The sequence below is a fragment of the Hemibagrus wyckioides genome, linkage group LG24, assembly GCF_019097595.1.
Source record: "Hemibagrus wyckioides isolate EC202008001 linkage group LG24, SWU_Hwy_1.0, whole genome shotgun sequence".
In the NCBI taxonomy this organism is placed as follows: domain Eukaryota; kingdom Metazoa; phylum Chordata; class Actinopteri; order Siluriformes; family Bagridae; genus Hemibagrus; species Hemibagrus wyckioides.
The window spans coordinates 19,576,340-19,601,261 of record NC_080733.1 but is presented as its reverse complement, the minus strand read 5'-3'; the positions used below and the strand labels follow the sequence as shown (position 1 = coordinate 19,601,261).

The following is a 24,922-nucleotide window of genomic DNA, read 5'->3' as shown; positions in this document are numbered from 1 at the left end:
CAAAATAATCTTATAATAAAGTCGTCATTTTAATCGTTTACATTCAGTAAGCATTAATACTCCATTAGCAGGTTTAATGACTGTGTTGGTGTGTTGATGAGTGTTGATGTGTTTGTTGTGTGTTGATGAGTGTTGATGTGTTTGTTGTGTGTTGGTGTGTTGATGAGTGTTGGTGTGTTGTGGGAAACTGAGTCCAGGGCAGCCATGTTTGTAGGCCACTGTGTGTGCTGGACAACTTTTGGTTTTGGTTTAACAGACACGCAACTATTTTCTCTACAAATTCCAAAAGACAGGTTCTGAGATGTTTTGTTATGTTTCCAGTAACACTGGACAGGAAGCTGCTGAACAAACCTGTTTTACTTCTGTGAAAGTGAAAGAATTTCTGGAGTATTGACACTTTATTTAGAAGATGAACAACTTGAACACCTTCTCAGAAGTTGATCTAGACAAACAGAGACAGAGTGAGATTAATGACAACACAACAACGACTGTCGACTAAAGGTACAAGATCTCTTTTTTATTTCTCTATTTTCATTTCAGATATGGAAATATGTTATATAAGTTTATAATTAAACATATATAAATATAATCATATATGTTATAAAACCGTGTGTATAAGCAGAAGGAAAACCGCACTATGTGAATTGAGTATATTTATCCTTCCATTTTTACTAAATCTACAAAATAAATCAGTATTTTATTGAGGTGTGACGTGATGTTACTGAATGTGTTTAATCAGGTTTGTTAGGGTCGTGTTTTTCTTTCTTTTTCTTTTTACTACGTGTTTGAATAATTTCGGAGGCGGGAAGAAGGGGCACTTTTGCCGGTTTTTTAATCCGGAAATAATGTATATACTCCATGCTGCCAGCAGGTGGCGACACACACTAGACGCATAAATGATTTTTAAAAGTGATATTAAAAAGATTAGCATGTATATCTCTTTAAAGTAGCATAGAGAAATAGAGCTGCTTATTTTACACAGAGAACAGCTATATTATTAAGCAGTCTGTTAAATCTGACAAAAATATATGTAGTTTATCATATACACTTACTTTCCCACAGTTTGTTACGCTGCAGCTTTAATAAAAATGTGTCGTCGTCCCCAGCCAACATTGCAAGGTGGGGCCGCATATGGGCTTGAAACATGGGCCCTAGATGGGTTTGTCCGCGAGTTCCACGTGGGCCCCATCTAAACTAGCCCATATGAATCTGACTGGGGCAAATGTGGGGCCCAACTGGGCAACCTACATGAGGCCCATATTGGTCCCACTTTGTGAAGCCCATGTGGTATATACAAGGGCCCATTATAGGTTTATCAGTGGGTACTGGACTGGCCCCACATGGCTGTGTGTGTGTGTGTGTTTTGAGGCATCTCACCTGGACAGTATAATTATTTATATTCAAACAGTTGTGTGCTTAACTCTTATTTTTAATTTACCTGTGATTTTTACATTCTGGTGCTATCCCAAACATTTTTTTTATTAAGTGATAAAAGCAACATCAGGATTTTACTTGGTAAACAGGAGTTTACAGGATTTTTTGGTAAATGTCTAAATGTAGGAGTCTATAAAGAAAAAACATGAAAAAGGTGAAATTTTAAAAATCAGAAATTAAAATGCTGTAAAGGTTCTGTATATCAAATACTTCATCATCATCTTTATTATCTGACACATTCAATCAACATTTTACCAAAGCCTGAAAATTTTGAACATTAAACAGTAAAACTCAAGGGTAATACTCTACCAGCATCTGGTCTTATATAACCAATGGTACATAACATTTGGGGAAAAAGAAATAAACAGTCAAAAGTTAAAGTGATATTTCTCCCAAAAATGAAAATTCTGTCATCATCTCACCTGCATGTCGCTCCAAACCCATAAGAAATTAATTTATTTTCAGAACACAAATGAAGACATTTTTAATGAAATCTGAGATTTCAGTCCTTCTGTTGAAAGTCTATTTCCCCAAAACTCAGACACTTCAAAAAATTCATAAAAAGATTGAAGAAAAAGAAAATAAATTCATGTGAATCAAGAAGTTTAATCACAGTCTTCTGAAAAGACATGATCGCTTCATCTGATAGATTTAATTAAAGGTTTAATTCACATATTAATGCTAAACTACTAATATAAACTGAATCAATCATGTTTGTGCTTCTATTTACCAAAACTGAATGCTGTAAACATTGTTGGCTGATCGATGTTTATATGTGAATAAAAGCCTAAATTCGATCTGTTCATCATATAAAGTCATAATGACTTTTCAGAAGACTTGGATTAAACCGCTGGATTTATTTAGATTTATTTTTGATCTCTTTACAAATATTCTGAAGCATCAGAATTTTGGGGGAATAAACTTTCAACAGAGGGACATAAATCTCGCAGATATCATTAAAAATATCTTCATTTGTGATCCAAAGATGAACGAAAGTGTTCAGGATTTGGAAAGACATGAGGGGGAGTCAGTGATGACCGAATGTTCATTTTTGGGTGAACTGCCCCCTTTTAAGAAACATCAGTGCTCTTTTAACTGAACTACACTAACAATGTAGAAGTACAAAAAAATAAAAAAACAAACTTGTTGAACATTACAGTATTAAAACATTTGGACTCAGAAACTCCTCACACTCCTGGAGATGGTCTTCTCTCCTGCTGTGCTCTAATGGCCCTCTTTCCACCCCTGTCTCTTGCCCCAGTGAACCATTTGGAGATCCTTTTTTGCCTCTTCAGTCATTGTGTTCTTTTTCAGTCCACCTGTAAAAGCAAATGCACATTAACATCTGAAATGTCCAGCTGTATATTATGGTAACACTTTATTTTGGTGTCCCTGTTCCAGTGTCATTGTCCATTCAAGTACTCAGTGATATTAATGATGAAAATCTACTTACAGGGTAAAAGGTCAGTTTACCCCAAAATCAAAACGTGCGCGCGCTCTGACCAAATAAACGGCTCTTTTTAATGCACGGTGTCATTATGCGCTGATTTAAATAAATATAGTGTAATTAGTGTCATTATCAGTCACACACAATAACTTAAACACATATACGTTTTTCTGTGTATGTGGAAAAATCCGGCGAGTCTCTGCCCTGTTATGAGCAGGACAGAGCTGACCACCGGGAATTCCCCCGGTTCACCTGATGACCACTCCGGGCCTGGTCTCACAACTGTCTAAAATTCACCCTAAATGACCTCGCCTCCGAAAGCAGCACTTTACTCTTCTAGATCCCTGATCGGATACCTCAGAATTCACAATTATGCTAATTATTATAACTTGGCGCTCCGTTCGTTCCTCATCAGCAGCTGGCTGTACGGTAAATTTACCTCAGGGGAAAAAATGGCGGCTAACCTTACACAGACACAAAATACACAAGGAAAGCAGAAAATAAACAAAAATGTGTTCAGAGTCAGGAAACAAAAACCTCTACACATTACTATCAACACATATAACCATATTTTAATCCTCACACACACTTAAGTGATTATAACTGTTTCACGCTTCTCCCCCCACAGAAAAGTTATTAACATTAGTTTAGCGGTTTTAAAGATCATTTAAACTGTCAAAACAAAGTTCCCGATGCTTGAGACCACAGATGATAAAGATAAATAATAAAGATATCTTTAGAAAATATTCATTTACCCGCTTATTCCGCTCCACATCCACGTCCTTCAGCCGCCTTCAACAGATGAAGTGATCTCCCTCCCGCCTGTCACTCACTGGGTCTGGAAGAAACTGTATCCTTACGCCATGGCGGGATTTCCTCTACTTCCAATATTTAACATCTTCACAGCTGTCATTTTAAATTTCCGCTCATTTTCAACTAAGATCACATGATACATGATATTATGATATAATGTTATAAGGAGAAATTCATAAGGAAACAGTCAAAGCAGTAGGACTACTTCGTCAAGCGGAAGGTGATGTCAGTGAGTGAGTAGGTCTTATTGAACAGGTAGGTCCAGTGAGACCCATTTAAATGTCTTCCTTTCCGATTTCTCCTCATTCCCAATTAAACACATTCTGATAAATGCACAGGCAAGTGAACACTGTAATGCTGAACATTCACACAAAGAAACAAAATAAAATAAAATAATGGAAATATACAATGGAAAATAATGCACTTTAATTTAAAAAGTAGCAATACCAAAAATCTGTGATATTCGTTGTTTTAAAGTGATTAGTAACCACATTTAATTATTTCAAAGCAATTATAGGTATAAAGATGTATTTTAGGTGTGAAATCATTTTGCCCACTTAGATCCTACATGGGACCCACATAAATTGCCCATTTTCAGCCCATGCCCAATTGGAGCCCATGCCACCTGGATACAGCCCTTATGGGGCCCACACATACATGTTGGCTGGGTCACGTGCTGACTGATTCACCTGTCAGACAAATTAAAAAATCAGCTCAAGTGCCTTACTGCAGAAACAGAAGAGCAACTGAAATTGACCTCAGACTGAAATTGACCTCAGACTGAAATTGACCTCAGACTGAAATTGACCTCAGACTGAGCTTTGAGACTCAGAAACTCCAGAGGTAATTTATGGTTCAATATAACTTCTGTTTTAAAGGTGCGATGTATTCTGTTCAGGTTTCTTTTGGCCTATGAGAACTATATTATATGTGAGGGCTAGCTACAAATGTTCAACAATTAGCTTTGTTTTTTTTTTCTTTTTCTCCGAGGATTATTTTCTTTTTTAAACATTAATGAATTAATTGCAGGTAGAAACTAAAGTTGTGAGGGGAGAATGAAAAAATGTTCTACCACACAAACTGTATATATATCATATATCATTTTTTATAAAATTAAACTATGGAGAATGTGTAGAAATAAGAGAGATGTGTTTATGAGGTTATGGCAGAGCCACTTAATTGTAGCTGAAAAGTGAGTTTTTCATGGATTTGATTCATGTAAGATGACGAATGAAATCAAAACGATGTCTGCTGTAATATCTGTATATTGCTTTATTATTTATTAGTTTGACAGTTTAGTTTTTTTTTATTTGTAATATCAAATTCTGACAAATCCAAAACATCATGTGTGTCTTTAGGAAATGTTTATTAATGCTTTCAGGTTCCTGTGTTCGTCACTGATGGAGGAATTTTAATTCAGTTCAGTTCAATTAATTTTTTATAACACTTTTAAAAATGGACATTGTCTCAAAGCAGCTTTACAGAAGTACAGAAACATATAGAAAAATATATAATGCTTAAAGTTTAGTTAGTATTTTTTCCCTAATGAGAAGCCTGAGGTGAGGGTGGTGAGGAAACACTCCCTGAGGAAGAAACCTTGAGAGGAACCAGACTCAGAAGGGAACCTCATCCTCACCTGGGGGACACTGGACAGTAAATAATGTAACTGTAGATAATGTCCTTTTAACAACAGCAACCATGAGCTCTTGAGGAAATAATCGGTCAGTGTAGTTTCTGAGGTCATCTGAGGCCGCAAGCTGAAGGAAGAGAATGAAGACAACCTGAATGATCTTTTAACAAGAATATGACTCTATGCTACACTCTATAATATCAGTATGTTTTCTTTTATATATCTGTTAAAAATAGGTATGAATATATTTACAGAAATATACACACACATAGGAAATGTGTATGTTTTAATAAATATTGTATGATCACGTTTGTTTATTATTACTAATCAGCACTGGGAAAATTGCTTGAACTATTCACCAAATATATTAAATGGTAATCTGAGTATGTACCTTGTGCATGTGCCTCAGTGTGTGGAATTTTTGATAATCATGATTCATTTTTGTTTCACAAACTCAATAACTAGAAGTATACAGTATCTGTGTATTCTGAGATTTAATCACAAGGCAACTAAAAGTGGTGTTTTTTTTACCAATGTATTGTATGTATGAAACAGTACTGTTATAGTGATGCAGTGCTAAAGGCAAAAAATGCATGTGAATCTGGTGTAGATGTTATTTATTTATTTATTTATTTATTTATTTATGTTTCTATGTAGACAGTAAGCCATTGCAGTAGAAGAGATCAGGCCTGGTTGTACACAGCTCTCTGTTCATGACCAAACACTTCACTGTATTAATGGTGCAAGATGGATTACTCCAATCCTGACCAACCGGATGGATCTCCACAAATAAAAATGGGGTAAAGCGACCGTTATTGTATCTTCAACATGAGCATTTAATGAGAATTTAAGGTCTGAATGAACATCATATAGTGAATGTCTAGTAAAGCCATGATAGAACATTCTAGTCCATGTTGTGTCTCATTAAAGAGTGATGTGTGTGTCCTGGAGGAAGGAGGAAAAAAAATCTTTATTGGATAATTTACTTTTTCACGTCTCAAGATTTACACTTTTATTTCTCACCAAATTAAAAAAAAAAGTCTATTACTCCTATCTGCCGATCTACTGACTACCTGTTCATATTAACAATAATCTGAAGTCTGTAAATAATTTGTTAATAGTAAAATGTGTATGTTGTAGTGAAACCCAGGTAAAGATATCAGACTGTGCAGGACCCAGCAGTTCCTCCATGAGCAGTGATGTGTGTACAGAATCTCCACCAGGATTAAATAATGAAGACTTCTCATCTACACACAGGTAACATCTCCTCAGAGTTAACAGGTTTTCTACTTATTATTACAGTAATTATTAACCTGTATCATCAAAGACTCTTGGTAAAACTGATCATTTGACTGTAAAAAAATATCCATGTAAAAAAATTTTAAATACAGCCATTTATAAATGACACTGAATATGGGGGAATATGGTAGCTTGGTGGTTAAGGCATTGGACTACTGGTCAGAAGATTGTGAGTTAGAATCCCAAGTCCACCAAGCTGCTACTGCTGGGCCCCTGAGTAAGGCCCTTATCCCTCAATTGGTCAGTTGTATAAAAATGTGATTAAATGTAAGTCACCCTAGATAAGGGCCAAATGCCAGAAATTAATATTTGACATAGTAATCAGTGTGAGAGTAGAGATTTTACACATGTATTGCAAAATCACATACCATAGCATAGCAAATGACTGCTGTATAAATGGTGTGTTTGTGTGTGTGTGTGTGTTTGTGCAGTAAAAACCAGATAAGGAGGTCAGACTTACCGAGCTGTGTGTCCATGAAGAGTGAAAGATCTATGTTTTTACCAACAGTGTTTAAAGATAAGAGCGAATCCTCACCCAGATACAGGTAAGATATTTTCATGGATCTCATTTACACTAATAGCAGGTTAGTAATGATTTTAAATTAGAGGAAATTGAATAATCTGTGTTGTAGCTATGTGCAGTAGAAGACAAACGTTTACTTACACCTAGACTAAAGTTATTTCTTTTTTTTTTTACTTATGTCACTGAGGGCATCAACTAAACAATTGCTGAGACTGATTTATTTTGGTTATAATTCAGTTCTAATCATAATTCTAATGGCTCACGTTTGCACTTGAGTTTATTCATATTTTGAGTAATTGAACTTAATTTGTGTGAGTTTTAGTTTGCTGTTTGTTTTTGTAGAAAATTGAGTACATAGTACTTAATTAATATCCTGTTATTCTTAATTATATTATATTATTCTGTTGCTTAAGTCTAATTAATTATTTACCTTTACTTTGTTATTCTATCTAGTATGTTAATTGTTAGTCACTCTTCATGAGTTGATTATAGTTTACCATATTGTAATATTATTTAGTTGTTTTATAGGAAGAAACAGTAGGCAACTATTAAGTCAGGAGACTATTAGTAACCTGGTGCCCTGCTCCGTATAGTGAGTGTAGGGTAGGAGGCGTTACATGAGGAAGGACGATTAAGTAGAAATACTGAAAGAACACTTCAACACATTATCCAGAATATTTTAACTTTGTTGCCAAATCATCACAAAGCCTAACCTAGCATTGACAAAGCCTGACCTAACATGTCTGAGTAAGGAGGCTAACAAACCTGACTGAGTTACACCAGCACTGTCAGAAGGAATGAAGAAAAATTCCAGCAAAGTATTGTGAGATGTAGAAGGATACCCAAGAACTTGATTCAAGTTCAAGCAAATAACAGTAACAATACAAATACTTACAAAATGTAGGTAACATTTAAGATAAGATATAAAGGCCTTTACTGAAAAAGTATACATTTCATTAAAATAATAATGTACTGGAGCTCATTGACTTAAAAAAGAAAATACTTGATATAGTAGCATGAAATCTGTGAAACTGTGACATCCTGAGTTTGACTGTGAAGGTTTGGCCTCAACTGTACAGTATTCAAAATATAAAATTTATTTTAGATTTTAAATGCATCATGGTTCCTATTAATGTCTGAAGATAAAGAACTAAAGAAAAATAGTCCTGCAGTCTGGCTAAAGCACAGTATCAACTTCAGCCAAAGATTCATCATGTTCAGCTCTTTAACACTCAATAAATAAACTCTAAAATAGTTTGTTATTAACAAACTGGCATATGGAGTTGTCCCAACCTTTGCAGCTTTAACAGCTCCAACTCTTCTGGGAAGGCTTTCCACAAGGTTTAGGAGTGTGTTTATGGGAATGTTTAACTATTCTTCTAGAAGCATTTGTGAGGTCAGGCACTGATGTTGGATGAGAAGGTCTGGCTTGCAGTCTCTGCTCTAATTCATTCCTAAGGTGTTCTATTGGGTTGGCCTCAGGTGAGGTCAGGACTCTGTGCAGGCTCATGGCATGAAATTGTCCAAAATGTCTTTGTATGCTAAAGCATTAAGAGTTTCTTTCCAAGAACTAAGGGGCCAAGCCCAACCCCTGAAAAACAACCCCACACCCTAATCCCCCCTCCACCAAACTTGGGCACTTTGCACTTGGCACAATGCAGTCAGGCAAGTATCATTCTCCTGGCAACCACCAAACCCAGACAGTGAAGCGTGATTGGCCACTCCAGAGAACACGTCTCCACTGCCCTAGAGTCCAGTGGCAGCGTGCTATACACCACTGCATCTGATGTAAGGATTGGATGCAGCTGCTTGGCCATGACAACCCATTCCAGGAAGCTCTCTACACACTGTTCTTGAGCTAATCTGAAGGCCACACAATGTTTGGAGGACTGTAGCTACTGACTCTGCAGAAAGTTGGCGACTTCTGCACACTGTGTTCCTCAGAGTGTGCTGACCCCGATCTGTGATTTTACGTGGCCTACCACTTCGTGGCTGAGTTGCTGTTGTTCCCAATTGCTTCCACTTTGTTATAATACCACTGACAGTTGACCGTGGAATATTTATTAGAGAGACAATTTCAGGAATAAACTTTTTGCACAGGTGGAAACCTATCATGGTACCACGCTTGAATTCACTGAGCTCCTGAGAGCGACCCATTCTTTCACAAATGATTGTAGAGGCAGTCTGCATGCCTAGGTGCTTGATTTTAAACACCTGTGACCATGGAACTGATTGGAACACCTGAATTCAATGATTTGGGGGGATCTCCCAAAACAATTTAGACAATTTAGTGTGTATCCATAGTGATATTTTCATTTGTAAATCATGAAGCAGATTTGATGCTGAAAGCCATAATTTTGAGTAATGTGAATAATGGTGAGGAAGAACACAGGTCAGTGATATAAAATCCTTTTTTCACACAGTGACCTCCAGCGAGGGAGAGACAAAACAGAGCAGAAGATCATAATCACAGACACAGGGTAAGATCAGACTCTGAAGTGAGACTGTGACAGTGGTATGATCATTATTATACTGCTATTATAAACATTTCTCCAATCCGATTGATTAGTTTATCAAACACATATACAGTAGAGTCAGTATTACAGGGACTGTGCTTGTTATCTCACCACATGTCTATAACCATTTTACAGATGTAGGTCTGTAACCACTGGACCTCATCTTCAGGAGAGATGCAGATTAAATCTGATGAAGAAGTTTCAGCATGTAAATGATGTGATAACAAACCAGAGAAACCCAACACTTCTCAATGAGATCTACACAGAGCTCTACATCACAGAAGGAGACAGTGGGAAAGTCAATAATGAACATGAGGTGAGACAGATCGAGGCAGCATCCAGGAGAGCAGCAACAGAGGAAACACCAATCAGCTGCAGTGACATCTTTAAACCTTTATCTGAAGAAGACAAACCCATCAGGAGCGTTCTGACAAAGGGAGTCGCTGGCATTGGAAAAACAGTCTCTGTGCAGAAATTCATTCTAGACTGGGCTGAAGGGAAAACAAATCAGGATGTTCATCTCATATTTCCACTTCCTTTCAGAGAGCTCAATCTGATGAAGGACCAAAAACTGAGTCTGATGGAGCTTCTTCATTTCTTTTTTAAAGAGATGAAAGAAACAAACATTTCCACTCTGCACAAAGTTCTGTTCATTTTTGATGGTTTGGATGAGTGTCGTTTCCCTCTGGATTTCCAGAACACAGTGAGAGTGTGTGATGGAACTGAATCAGCATCAGTGAATGTGCTGCTGATAAACCTGATCAAAGGGAATCTGCTTCCCTCTGCTCTCATCTGGATCACCTCCCGACCTGCAGCAGCTGATCAAATCCCCTCTGAGTGGTTTAATCGAGTCACAGAGGTACGAGGGTTCAATGACCCACAGAAGGAGGAATATTTCAGGAAGAGGATCAGAGATCAGAGTCTGAGCAACAGAATCATCACACACCTGAAGTCATTAAGAAGCCTCTACATCATGTGCCACATCCCAGTCTTCTGCTGGATTTCAGCCACTGTTCTAGAGAGAATGTTGGGTGAAGCAGAGAGTGGAGAGATCCCCAAGACTCTGACTCAAATGTACACACACTTCCTCATCATTCAGACAAACATCATCAAGAAAAAGTACACAGAGAGCAGAGAGGCAGATAAAGAAATGGTTCTGAAACTGGGTAAACTGGCTTTCAGGCAGCTGATGAAAGGAAACCTGATCTTCTATGAGGAAGACCTGATGGAGTGTGGCATTGGTGTGACAGAAGCATCAGTGTATTCAGGTGTGTGTACTCAGATCTTCACAGAGGAGTTTGGACTTCACCAGAGTAAAGTGTACTGCTTTGTTCATCTGAGCATTCAGGAGCACCTCGCAGCTCTGTATGTGCATCTGACATTCATGAATAAAAAGAAAAATATTCTTCAGAAAAGACTGTTTTCTAAAATGTCCACACTGCTCAGAGAAATTACAATGTTAGATCTACACAAGAGTGCTGTAGATCAGGCTTTACAGAGGGAAAATGGACATCTGGATCTGTTCCTTCGCTTTCTTCTGGGTCTCTCACTGGAGTCCAATCCGATCCTCTTACAAACCATAGTGACACAGACAGGAAGTAGCTCTGACAGCAGACAGGAAACAGTTCATTACATCAAGAAGAAGATCACAGAGAATCCCTCACCAGAGAAATCCATCAATCTGTTCCACTGTCTGAATGAGCTGGATGATCATTCTCTAGTTGAGGAAATCCAACACTACCTGCAATCAGGAAATTTACAACAAAACAAACTTTCTTCTTCTCAGTGGTCAGCTGTGGTGTTTGTGTTACTGACATCAGCACAGGAAGAGGATGTGTTTGTCCTTAAGAAATATACCAACAAAAACAGTAAACCCGAGGAGGTTCTTCTGAAGCTCCTGCCTGTGGTTGCAGCATCCAGAAAAGCTGAGTAAGTAAAGCTGAATATAACTGTTATACTGTTAATGTTAGCAGCAGAGAAGATTAAAGAACTTCATCAGACTGGATATATGGTCTGATCTATGTAAATGTCTTTACTTCATGTAGTGTGTAAAACCTAGACAGTGCAGCATGTTGCAGTATGAGATACATTATGAGATTTATGTTAGATTTAATATTTCTATTTTGGAAAGATTTAATAATGTTTGATAATGTACACTGGTGCTATACTGGTGTATTTTTAATCTGCTTTCAGTTTTAATAATTGTGACCTGAAAGAGGAGGGCTGTACAGCTTTAGCCTCAGTGCTCAGCTCTGAATCCTCCAGTCTGAGAGATCTGGATCTGTCTGGGAATAGATTTAAAGACTCAGGAATGAAGCGTCTCTCTGCTGGACTGGAGAATCCTCACTGTAAACTGGAGACATTGAGGTAAGATCATCTTTCTGTGAGTAACACTGACCTACATGAAATCTCATAAAATTACAACTACTGTATCAGTTGTCCCACCCCATTTTAGTCTATTTTTTAAAATAATGTTTTCATATGTTTAACAAAGGTCCATGATTCTGCATTTTCCAAATAATAAAGTGAAAATAAACATTTTTTTTAAATTTAACGGAAACTTCAGAGACTGCTGAACTGATCTGTGTCCTGAACTGAGAGAGTGAAGAGTGTGCCATTGTCTCTCTACAGGTTGTGTAGTTGTCGTTTCTCAGATGTTGGTTGTGCTGCTCTGACTTCAGCTCTGAGATCAAACCCCTCACAACTGAGAGAACTGGATCTGTCTAGGAATTATCTCAGAGACTCAGGAGTGAAGAGTCTCTCTGCTGTACTGGAGAATCCTCACTGTAAACTGGAGACACTGAGGTAAGATCATCTCTTCTCAATTCATCATTTGATTCATAATTAGCTATCATTTCTTTGAGAGTCACATGACCTGCTCCTTATACTTATATAAAGCCTGCTTTATATTTCTGTGAGCATGTCTTTATGTGTACTAAATACTTGCACATTATGTGATGTTGTGTGTCAAGTCTGAGAACTCAGTCGAGGGTTCTCCCTGCTGGGCGTGAGGGGAACTAGTGGGCAATGTTGTAACAGAATCCCCTCTCCTGGTGTTCTTCTTCTTGGTCAGCCTCAAGGTCTGGTAGCTGGCCATTCCAGGTGTGCCTGGTAGAATTCAGTCATTAAGGACAGATCTGTCATTGGGGTTACCCCATGATTATTCCTCTTGCCTGTATACTTTCCTGTCTACAAGGTATTGTAGGTGGCCTCTCCTTTTTCTGAATTGATGATGGAATGGACCAGATAGGACCATCGATCTCTGTGGGTGGTGGTGGTGTGGGGTCATCTACTGCAGGATTGTTGGTGAGGGCTGGTTTGAGGAGAGAGGCATGAAAGGAAGAAGAGATGTGATAGCTGGCAGGTAGGTCGAGGCGGTATGTCACTGTGTTTACTTGTTGGAAGATTTTGAACGGGCCAGTGTAACATGGACTCAGCTTACGGCTTGGGAGTTTGAGGCGTAGGTTTTTGATGGACTGCCAAATGCTCTGTCCTGGCTGGTATTGCAAGTGTGGGCCTCTCCTCCACTTGGCCTGTATGCTCTGGCAGTGAATCTCTCATTGGACACGTATGAGAGCGCTCTCCCATACCTCTCGGCTCTGGTGAAACCAACTGTCCACTGTAGGGAGTAAGTTGTCACTGAAAGTAAGTTGTCTTAGCCACATAAATTGCAACATGTGCAACCTAGTGCAAACAGTGCAAAGACAAAAAGACAGTGCAGCAGACAATACAAAACAAAACAGTACAGGACAGATACACAAAATAGCGCGGACCAGTATACACTCTGTATAATATGTTATACAGTGCAATGTGCAAAATAGGAAAACTGTAAGCAAAGAAGGTACTTGTAAACATACAGATTTCTGTGACAGTAGCAGATGGTGGCAGTTTGAAATGTGTGAAAAACAGCAACAGCAACAATTGAGTAAATGTGCAAAAAAACAGTAAGAATATAGAGGGAGTTATAGATATGTATGTGTTTGAGTTTTGATTTCGGAACAGTTTAGTTCAAACAGTTGAGTGAGTGAGTGAGTGAGTGTGTGTGAGTTTGGTACAGTTCAGTTCTGGGTGTTGAAGATTGAGGGTGTGATGGCTTGTGGGAAGGAACTATTACACAGTCTGGCTATGAGGGCCTAATTGCTTCGGTACCTCTTTCCAGATGACAGGAGTGTGAAGAGTGTGTGTGAGGGGCATGGAATGTAAATGTCTGTAACAGAGGGGAGAGAGACTCCAATGATGTTCTCAGTTGTCCTCACTATCTGCTGTAGGGTCTTTTAAGAGATGGTGCAATTCCCAAACCAGGTATTGATGCAACTGCTCAGGATATGACCAGGTGAAGTTCTCTGCCAGATGAACACCAAGGAATTTTTATTGCTCTTGATGATCTCTACAGAGGATTTGTTGATGTACAGTGGAGAATGGCCAATATGTGCTCTCCTATAGTAAGGAACAATCTCTTTAGTTTTGTCAACGTCCAGAGACAGGTTGTTGGCGTTACACCAGGCCGTGGCACCTCCTCTCTGTATGCTGACTCGTCGTTCTTGCTGATGAGAACCACCATGGACGTGTCATTGTTGAACTTGAGTCAGCAGAGTGAACAGCAGTCGGCTGAGCACATAGCCCTGAGGGGCCTCAGTGCTCAGTGTGGTGGTGCTGGAGATGCTGTTCCTGATCTGGACTGACTGAGGTCTCCCCGTCAGGAAGTCCAGGATACAGTTGCAGAGGGAGGTGTTCAGGCCCAGCAGGTTCAGCTTCTCAATTAGGTGCTGAGGGATGACTGTATTGAATGCTGAACTGAAGTCTATGAACAGCACTCAAACTGCATGGGGACTAGTGAGGGTGAAATGGGACGATAGTCATTGATAGCAAAACTCAAATTAATTTGAGATTGAGATTACTATAGACTTCCTCAGCAGGGGGATGATGGTTGTTGTTTTGAGGCACGTAGGAACAATGGCGCTGCTCTGGGAAATGTCGAAGATGTCAGTGAAGACATCCGCTAGCTGTTCTGCAAATTCCCTGAGCACTCTGCCAGGAATGTTGTCTGCCCCAGCAAAGTTCTGTGGGTTAACTCTGCATAGAGTTCTCCTCATGTCAGCCATGGATAGACAGAGCACCTGCTCATTGATCAGCACCTCAAACTGAGCACAGAAGTCATTCAGCGCATCTGGGAGGGAGACATCACTGTCACAGATCAGTTGAAGTTGTCTTATAGTTTGTGATCACCTGGATGGCCTGCCACATGTGCCAGGTGTCTCTGCTGACCTGTAAGTGGCCATGGATTCTCTGGGCATGTAACTTAGTTTACCACGTAAGTTTTAACATTAGTGGCCAAGGAGATCACCAGAAAACATTGCAGAGTAGTTGCATGGTTCTCTGAATATCTGGGTGTTGGGTACTGTGAGTGGTGTGAACACATTCCATTATTTGTTGGCCGTCATGTTGGGGGACACTTGGCAGGTGGTTCCTCGTCCTGTTGAGCTTGGCGAAATTCCTCTATTATATTCCAGTTTATGGGTGCTAGAATGATGGAGGAGTGCAGAATGGGCTCAGGGTGTCTGCTTTACTGTTTTTGGACCCAGGGGGAAGGTGATGACAAAGTTAAAGTGAGTGAAGAATAGGGCCCATTGTGGTCTTTATATACTCAAGACACTTGAAATGAAATAGCCTTTATTTGTCACATATACATTACAGCACAGTGAAATTCTTTCTTCGCATATCCCATCCTTGGAGGTTGGGGTCAGAGCGCAGGGTCAGCCATGATACAGCATGCTGGAGCAGAGAGGGTTAAGGGCCTTGTTTAACTCCTGATCGTCCGGTCAATGACCCAGAGCCTTAACCAGTTGAGCCACCACCACCACCCAATGGATGACAAGCCCCCTCCAAACCCCATTCTTCAACAGCCTCCTTAATAGAAAGTAGTTCCCTGTTTTCCACATCATAGTTTGTTCGTTTTTCTGGGCAGGTGGTGTGTCCATGGCTGGCTTGGCCACAGTAGTAGCACAGTTTGAGACATTGGTGGCAGTTGGTGTTCTTCAGGTGAGATGTGTGCGGCCTATCTGCATGTACTCTGATGTTCCTGGGTTTGGGTGATTATATATTTTGTGATAGTGAGGTGGTTGGTGTCGAATTAAATTATCCAAAGGGATGGCCATGGAAATTTACTGCGCCAGGCCAATTCGGCCTGGAGTAAGGTGTTTAGACCTTCCCGGAACACTGTCTTGAGTGCTGGGTCGTTCCAGCTGCTTTGTGCTGCCAGTGTGTGAAATTTCACTGCATAGTCTGCTGCCATATCAGTGCCCTGGCGGAGCTGTATCATTTGGACTGATATAACACAACTGCCAGTGGGGTGTTCGAAAATGTCCTGAATCAGCTGAGTGAAGTGAGAATAAGATGTTTGTACCTGTGGCTCCCCATGCCAAACCAATGTTGCCTAATTCAGTCCTCGCTTGTTGAGTAACATAAGCAGGAGGAAGGAGGTGGAATTGCTCCAGTAGGTATCCAGTTGGTGAGCAAAAAAGACTTCACATTGTCTGAGGAACAACTTGCACCAGCTGGCAGAGCCATTGAATTTATCGTTTATTATTTATTAGTTTTGTCAAGTCAAGCAGCTTTTATTGTCATTGGCGAACTTGATGTTGTGATTGAAGCTGTGCATTGCGTATGCATGTGTCCTTATTGTCCAGGTGGGTGAGATCCAGTTGGAGGGTTGTGGTGATGGCATCGTCCGTGGAGCGGTTAGAATGTTACACAACTGCAAGGGGTCCAGTAAGGGTGGTAGCTGGGTCTTGATGTGCCTCATGACAAGCCTCTCGAAGCATTTCTTCACGACGGGTGTGAGTTGTTAGCTATGACTTGACTGTTGGTGGTCTGGAGGGTCATCAGTTCTGCTGGACCTATTGGAGGTGAAGTATCCTGTAACACAGGATGAGTAAGGTCCATGTGCGGTGTAAGGAGTTTAATAAGGAAACGCAAACAAAGCAGAATCGGCAGGCAGAGGCAAAAGTGGTCATACAGGCTGGAAATCAAAAACCAGAGAAAACAGTCAGTGGAGCAAACAAAACCAAAAGAGGAAATCCAAAAAACAGAGAAAATCCAAGAAACAGAAAACAGGTCATACACTGGCAAAAACAATGGCAATAAAGAAAGGCTCTGTACACAGAGAAACACAAACAATACTTCATGCCGTAGCATTGGTATGAGAGTAAACACTCGTGTTCATGTATTTTATTTAATTAGATGTAATATGTAGACTGCTTCTGCATGTTGAAGTCCCATGATGTGTGTATCACAGTGGAGGAGAGGAAATTAGCAGTGGAGTGAAAAAATGCAATCTTATCCCTAGAATTATCTGAAAAACACAGCATCTCACCTCATAATGACTCATGATACCAGAACCACTTTGTCAGGGCTGCTCTGTCGCTTCTACATGATTTTCTAGCCCTTGCAGTTCCTGAGACTTTTAAAATACTGGGGAAACACCACTGTCCAACACTGATCTGATTAGTCAGAAAAGTGTAGATGTATAGCTGTTATGTATAATTAAACACACACACACACACACACAAACATCAAATTTATTGTAATATTACTTTATTTATTTTTGTTATTGCTCTCATATAATTTACTCAGAATTTAATAGTGATTAAAGGCAGATCTGTGTGACCTGAAGTGTGTGTCATTGTCTCGCTTTAGGCTGGAGCGTTGTGGCGTCACAGATGTTGGCTGTGCTGCTCTGACTTCAGCTCTGAGATCAAACACCTCACACCTGAGAGAACTGGATCTGTCTAAGAATTATCTCAGAGACTCAGGAGTGAAGAGTCTCTCTGCTGGACTGGAGAATCCTCACTGTAAACTGGAGACACTGAGGTAAGATCATCTCTCTAAGTGTCACCTGACACATTCTCTAATAGTGAGACCGCACCAAAGGTTTTAGATTCGGCATTAAATATCCTAAAGGGAGGAAAATAATTAGTTTTCATGCTAACACTAATTAATTCTATTATTTATGTACATACACGTCTTGTGTTGTTGTGTTGGACAATGGGCACAGTGTGGTTAAAGGTGAATGCTGAGGCCAAAGGTGGTCAAGAAGGTCGAGGTGTAATATTGAGAACCCCCAAAACACACACACACACACACACACACACACTGTTTGGATGCTTACTATAAAATCAGCTGTGTATAACATATGTGCATGGCCATTCATTTTACCCAGAAAGCAGTGTTAGGAGTAGTAAGATAAGATAAGATAAGATAAGATAAGATAAGATAAGATAAGAAGATAAGATAAGATAAGATAAGATAAGATAAGATAAGATAAGATAAGATAAACCTTTATTCATCCCACAGTGAGGAAATTTCCAAAATTTGCATTGGAAGGCAAGAGAGTGGTGATGACTCGACATTTTACAGAGGTGTTCAGGTTTGGAGACTTAGGATGAATTGGCATACCAACTATGTTCCAGGCCTCCTTACTCAACATCAGTGCTCGATGTCACCAATGCTTTCGGTGCTAAATAAGCACAAAATCCGACAGCTGCATTGTAAAACCTAGTTGATAACTTTCCTTAAAGAGACGGATGCTATTATAACAAAAAATTTGGGAACAACACCATATAAATACCCATGGTATTGAAATAGGATGTACAACAAGCTGATGGATGTGATGGCCTCAACTGAGAGAGTGAAGAGTGTGTCATTGTCTCTCTGCAGGTTGTGTAGTTGTGAAATCTCAGATGAAGGCTGTGCTGCTCTGACTTCAGCTCTGAGATCAAACCCCTCACACCTGAGAGAACTGGATCTGTCTGAGAATAAACTCAGAGACTCAGGAGTGAAGTGTCTCTCTGCTGTACTGGAGAATCCTCACTGTAAACTGGAGACACTGAGGTAAGATCATCTCTCTGAGAGTCACATGACCTGATCCTCAGTAAGACACATTCTCTAAAGTTAGACTTAATTCCACTCTTGTACCTAAATATTGCATCTCAAAATTTTTGGTTCCCGTGCACACACCAGTGACGACATGAGTGGAAAAAGGTATCATATAGTATCAATAGTGAGATTTTTAAAGCATTTTTAAAGCAAGAAATTATAAGTTGCCATTTTTGATCAGCTTTTCCACATTAGGTTAAAGTTGGAGCCAAAGTATGTGCAGTGGATACAGTTGGTCATACAGCATATCTGCTGCTTGACAACCCATATTGGTGTTAAACACACCCCTGCATCAAGCTTGTAGTACACAATTTAAGAGTTATTACCTGAAGTTCTATTTATGGTGCTGCATTGAACACTAGCTCAAAGAACAAAAAAACTACTAATACTAAATTTTATTAGAATTTGTGAAAGTATATTTATTTTACCATTGTCAAGCAAATAATTTAGATCTCTGAGTCATGGCTAATTAAGCTTACATTGTATAGCTAGCTGATACTGGCTAATACCTCATGTTAATCAAAGTAATGCATGTATAAGAAGCTAATGGAATGTACCAACTGAAGACGTATTGCTAAACAGCAGTAGACATTTATGTTCTTTACACAATTTTCATCAAGCTTGGACAGCTGCAGTAAGTTACCTAAATGTTAGAAGGTATGTTGTCATTCATGAGGCTTGATTGTAATGTGCAATCACCTCATAAAACATTTGTTGTTATTTATCCTCAGATTAGACTTAAGACTTATTTCATCCTGTGCTATTCAGTGCATTTGGAAAACTGTGGCAACTTTGGCCTCATCCCATGATATGCTAAGTGGTCTTCTATGAAGGTCTATTGCCATGTTGATTGAGAACTCGCTTTGCTTCCATCATCATATTGTGGTGTCCATGTAATGGCAGATTTCTGTTGCTGTGGTATATTACCTGCAAACTGTAGCTAAGACTTCACAATAAAAAAAGAGGTCACAATAAAAAAGCTCATTGGTGAATCCTGGTATGAAACTTGCAAGATTCATTGCAGCCATTGGTGTTGGGCAGCCTTTAGTCTTCCCACGAACCTTGCTGATGTCTCAAAGGTTCATATGCATAAGTTGCAGTTGGGAGGATGACAGTTGCTGTGTTGATCTTCAGGGTTGACTAAATTGGTCGGAGCTGCTTGAATACTGCGCCTACCTTCACGCTCTGGCATGCTACATCATGGTCGGAGTTACCATCACTCACTGATATACACTGATCAGGCATAATATTATGACCATTGAGAGGTGCCGTGAATAATACTGAGTATCTCCTCATCATGGCACCTGTTAGTGGGTGGGATATATTAGGCAGCAAGTCAACATTTTGTCCTCAAAGTTGATGTTAGAAGCAGGAAAAATTGGCAAGTGTAAGGATTTGAGCGAGTTTGACAAGGGCCATGACTGGATCAGAGCATCTCCAAAACTGCAGCTCTTGTGGGGTGTTCATGGTCTGCAGTGGTCAGTATCTATCAAAAGTGGTCCAAGGAAGGAACAGTGGTGAACCGGTGACAGGGTCATGGGTGGTCAAGGCTCATTGATGTACCTGGGGAGCGAAGGCTGGCCCGTGTGATCCGATCCAACAGACGAGCTACTGTTGATCAAACTGCTGAAGAAGTTAATGCTGGTTCTGATAGAAAGGGGTCAGAATACACAGTGCAGGACAGTTTGTTGTGTATGGGGCCACATAGCCACAGACCAGTCAGAGTGACCATGCTGACCCCTGTGCACCACTGAAAGCACCAACAATGGGCACGTGAGCATCAGAACTGGACCACGGAGCAATGGAAGAAGGTGGCCTGGTCTGATGAATCACGTTTTCTTTTTCATCATGTGGATGGCCGGGTGCGTGTGCATCTCTTACCTGGGGAACACATGGCACCAGGATGCATTATGGGAAGAAGGGGTGCCGGTGGAGGCAGTGTCCTGCTCTGGTCAATGTTCTGCAGGAAAACCTTGGGTCCTGCATCCATGTGGATGTTCCTTTGACACGTACCACCTACCTAAGCATTGTTCCAGACCATCTACACCCTTTCATGGAAACGGTATTCCCTGATGGCTGTGGTCTCTTTCAGCAGGATAATGCTCCGAAATGGTTCAGGAATGGTAAAAAATTATTTATTCAATCAAATCCATTTTATTTTATTTATGACACTCCTAACAAATATTTGTCATAAATCAGTTTCATAGAAATTATGATGTACAATTTACACTTAAATTTAACTTTAAATGTATCTCCAATGAGCAAGCCAGAGGGAATGATTGCAAGGACAGTCATACTTTGATGACATGAGGAAAAAACCTTGAAACCAGACTTGAAAGGGAACTCATCCTCATCTGGGTTTCACTGGACAGTGTGATTATAAATCAGCCAAACCAAGCAGTTAGAAATGTATTAAAAGCAACTTATGTATGAGCATCATTAGAGTTTTAGCATACAAATCAAACTATTCAGACTTAAACATTTCTTAGCATTGTTGTCTTTATGCTATCTGAGGGACAGCCACAGGTATCTTTAGGGTGCCTGTGTGGTACCATTCACAGTACATTTTTTAGTGATATTAAGGCTGTCTATGTAGATGCCAGCCTCAGCATCAGAGGAAAAAAGAGTGGATAGGGGAGGTGGTTGAAAGAACACAGATTAGTATGAACAGAGTTAATATGTAATCAGAAACCTTACTTCTAGCAGCCTCTACTCCTAGGTCAAGTACTTCTGTCTTGTCAGAATTAAGTAGAAGGAAGTTACACAGGTTCTTTTGTAAGTTGGTGTCTCTCATCTGGGATTGCTGGGTCTTTGTTTTTTTAAAAGCTACAGTTTTTGTTCATTTGTCTGTGGGAAATATATATTCCATTCCTGAAAATAAGCATGAATTTGGTCTCTACAAGGTGGTAAAAATACAGATAGATATGGAAACAAAACATAGAATTTTTACTATTTGACCTCAAATAATTGGTCAATCATGATTAAAATGATGTGTTTCATATTGGTTAAATCTTACATTGACTCTTTGATAAAATAAGTCATGCATCATTGTCTCTCTGAAGGTTGTGTGATTGTGGCATATCAGATGAAGGCTGTGCTGCTCTGACTTCAGCTCTGAGATCAAACCCCTCACACCTGAGAGAACTGGATCTGTCTTGGAATAAACTCGGAGACTCAGGAGTGAAGCGTCTCTCTGCTGTACTGGAGAATCCTCACTGTAAACTGGAGACACTGAGGTAAGATCATCTCTCTGAGAGTCACATGACCTGATCCTCAGTAAGACACATTCTCTAATAGTGAGACTGGAGCAGAGGTTTTAGGTTCAGCATCAAATCTTAGGGAGTTTATTATGATATGTGTATTATGTAATATCTAAACACACACACACACACACACACACACACACACACTGAATATCTGTAGCGTTTTTGCATTACCTTGTATATTATCCTAAATAAATAATGCTACACCTACAGCCAACCCAAACCTTTATATCTGTAATTAAAAGGAAATAATTTGTCCCTTATGTTTTTTGAATAAATGCTGAAGTCAGTCATGGCCCTTATATTTACTTCATAGATGCTGTATTTCATAGCAATTAAAGACTACAGTGACTCTTTGATAAAAAAAGTTCCTGCTGAACTGATCTGTGTCCTGAACTGAGAGAGTGAAGAGTGTCATTGTCTCTCTGCAGGTTGTCTGGTTGTGAAATCTCAGATGAAGGCTGTGCTGCTCTGACTTCAGCTCTGAGATCAAACCCCTCACACCTGAGAAAACTGGATCTGTCTTGGAATTATCTCAGAGACTCAGGAGTGAAGCGTCTCTCTGCTGTACTGGAGAATCCTCACTGTAACCTGGAGACACTGAGGTAAGATCATCTCTCTGAGAGTCACATGACCTGATCCTCAGTAAGACACAAGTCAAGAATTCATTAAGTCCAGAAGCTTTTATTGTCATTTAAACTAGGATGGATTCCCTTCTGAGACTGGTTCCTCTCAAGGTTTCTTTCTCATCATTTCAGAGAGTTTTTTTTCTTGCCACTGTCACGTCAGGCTTGCTTGTTAAGGATAAATGTTAGGGAGATTGTAGAAGAAGTGGCGGGGCTTTCTTGCTTATGGAGCTGGTGTTCTGTGACCAGGTGAATTTCTCCGCTAGATGAACACCAAGGAATTTGGTGCTCTTGACAATCTCTACAAAGGGTCTGTCGATGTTCAGTGGAGAGAGGTCACTCCTGCAGCTTCTCCTAAGCTTCACAACATCTTTTCTTCCTAGTCAACACCCCAGCTCCTACTGCTCCATCCTCCTTTTCTAATGAGAAGACTTAAAAATCTGCCAGATCTTTATTTCAACCTTGACTCTTACACTACACATTCAGTATTCCATTTACATTTATGTTTATATTTATGTTATATGACAGGATTCTGCAAGTCATTTTGATATACAATCCTACCACTTGCCCGCTGGATCCAATCTGTAACGTCTCGTCTGACAGTCAGTGGATCTCTTAGACATCAGCAGCTGCAGACTGAGATCACCTCTTTTCTGTCTGAAATCCTGAAATGAGTCTAGCTTTAAAGTGGCACATTTAACAGAGATCTTCAAGCACTACTCAACTTTGGAGTGAAGAGTGAAGGTTATGTTAACAACAAATGGGAACCAAATCTGGAAAGGGATGTTTAAATAGCATATAGTCAGATGTTCATATGGTTTTGTCCATATGGTTTATTTGCAATAAATTCAAATGCTTGACTTGAACGAGTCTTTGGACTAGAAAGCCCTTACATTGTAATATTTTTTTTCATTGCCCCTCTAAAAACATGGGTATTCACATCATTTGCTCAATACTTTGTTGAAGCACCTTTGGCACCAATTACAGCCTCAAATCTTTTTAAGTAAGATGCTACAAGCTTGGCACACCTATTTTTGGTCAGTTTCTCCCATTTATTTTTGCAGGACCTCTCAATTTTTATCAGGTTGGATGGGGAGCGTCGCTGTACAGCCATTTTCAGATCTCTTCAGAGATGTTCAATTGGATTCAAGTCTGGGCTCTGGCTGGGTCACTCAAGGACATTCACAGAGTTGTCCCGTAGCCACTCCTTTGTTATCTTGGCTGTGTGCTTAGGGTTGTTGTCCTGTTGGAAGATGAGTCGTCGACCCAGTCTGTGGTCCAGAGCGCCCTGGAGTAGGTTTTCATCAAGGATGTCTCTGTATATTGCTGCAATTATCTTTCCCTCAATCCTGTGACTAGTTTCCCAGTTTCTGCTACTGAAAAACCCACAGCATGATGCTGCCACCACCATGCTTCACTGTAGGGATGGTATTGGCCATGTGATAAGCAGTGCCTGGTTTCCTCCAGACATTACACTTGCCATTCAGGCCAAAGAGTTCAATCTTTGTTTCATCAGACCAAAGAATTCTGTTTCTCATGGTCTGAGAGTCCTTCAGGTGCCTTTTGGCAAACTCCAGATGGGCTGTCATGTACCTTTTACTGAGGAGTGGCTTCTGTCTGGCCACTCTACCATACTGTCCTGATTGGTAGAGTGCTGCAGAGATGGTTGTTTTTCTGGAAGGTTCTCCTCTCTCCACAGAGAAACACTGGAGCTCTTTCAGAATGACCATCGGGTTCTTGGTCACCTCCCTGACTAAGGCCCTTCTCCCCCAATCACTCAGTTTGGCCGGGTGGCCTGCTCTAGGAAGAGTCCTGGTGGTTCCAAACTTCTTCCATTTACAGGTGATGGAGGCCACTGTGCTCATTGGGACCTTCAATGTTGCAGAAAGTTTTCTGTACCCTTCCCCAGATCTGTGCCTCGATACAATCCTGTCTCAGAGGTCTACAGACAATTCCTTGGACTTCATGGCTTAGTTTGTGCTTTGACATGCACTGTTAACTGTGGAACTTATATAGTCATGTGTGTGCCTTTCCAAATCATGTCCAATCAACTGAATTTACCACAAATGGACTCCAGTCAATTTGTAGAAACATCTCAAGGTTGATCAGTGGAAACAGGATGTACCTGAACTCAATTTTGAGTGTCATGGCAAAGGCTGTGAATACTTATGTACATGTAAATTTTTTTTTAAATAAATTGGCAAAGCTTTCAATCAAAGTTCTTACACATTGTCATTATGGGGTATTGTTTGTAGAATTTTGAGAAATCCGACAGCTGCATTGTAAAACCTAGTTGATAACTTTCCTTAAAGAGACGGATGCTATTATAACAAAAAATTTGGGAACAACACCATATAAATACCCATGGTATTGAAATAGGATGTACAACAAGCTGATGGATGTGATGGCCTCAACTGAGAGAGTGAAGAGTGTGTCA

At 39.9% G+C, this 24,922-nt stretch overlaps 1 protein-coding gene across 2 annotated transcripts in view; it reads left to right on the top strand.

The window, feature by feature from the left end:
• The first annotated feature begins 221 nt into the window (after positions 1–221).
• LOC131344721 (NACHT, LRR and PYD domains-containing protein 12-like) overlaps positions 222–24,922 on the top strand; it is a 28,138-nt gene continuing 3,437 nt past the window's right edge. Inside the window, exons 1-12 of one of the 2 annotated variants that reach the window (XM_058377182.1) lie at positions 222–501; positions 5,982–6,124; positions 6,465–6,581; positions 7,055–7,168; positions 9,570–9,626; positions 9,798–11,591; positions 11,856–12,029; positions 12,294–12,467; positions 17,358–17,531; positions 18,378–18,551; positions 21,659–21,832; positions 22,291–22,464. In XM_058377182.1, the coding sequence (XP_058233165.1) occupies positions 6,072–6,124; positions 6,465–6,581; positions 7,055–7,168; positions 9,570–9,626; positions 9,798–11,591; positions 11,856–12,029; positions 12,294–12,467; positions 17,358–17,531; positions 18,378–18,551; positions 21,659–21,832; positions 22,291–22,464 (3,179 nt within the window). In that variant the 5' untranslated portion in view covers positions 222–501; positions 5,982–6,071. Of the gene's footprint in view, positions 502–5,981; positions 6,125–6,464; positions 6,582–7,054; positions 7,169–9,569; positions 9,627–9,797; positions 11,592–11,855; positions 12,030–12,293; positions 12,468–17,357; positions 17,532–18,377; positions 18,552–21,658; positions 21,833–22,290; positions 22,465–24,922 lie in introns of those variants that run through there. The other variant, XM_058377183.1, reaches the window with a different exon arrangement.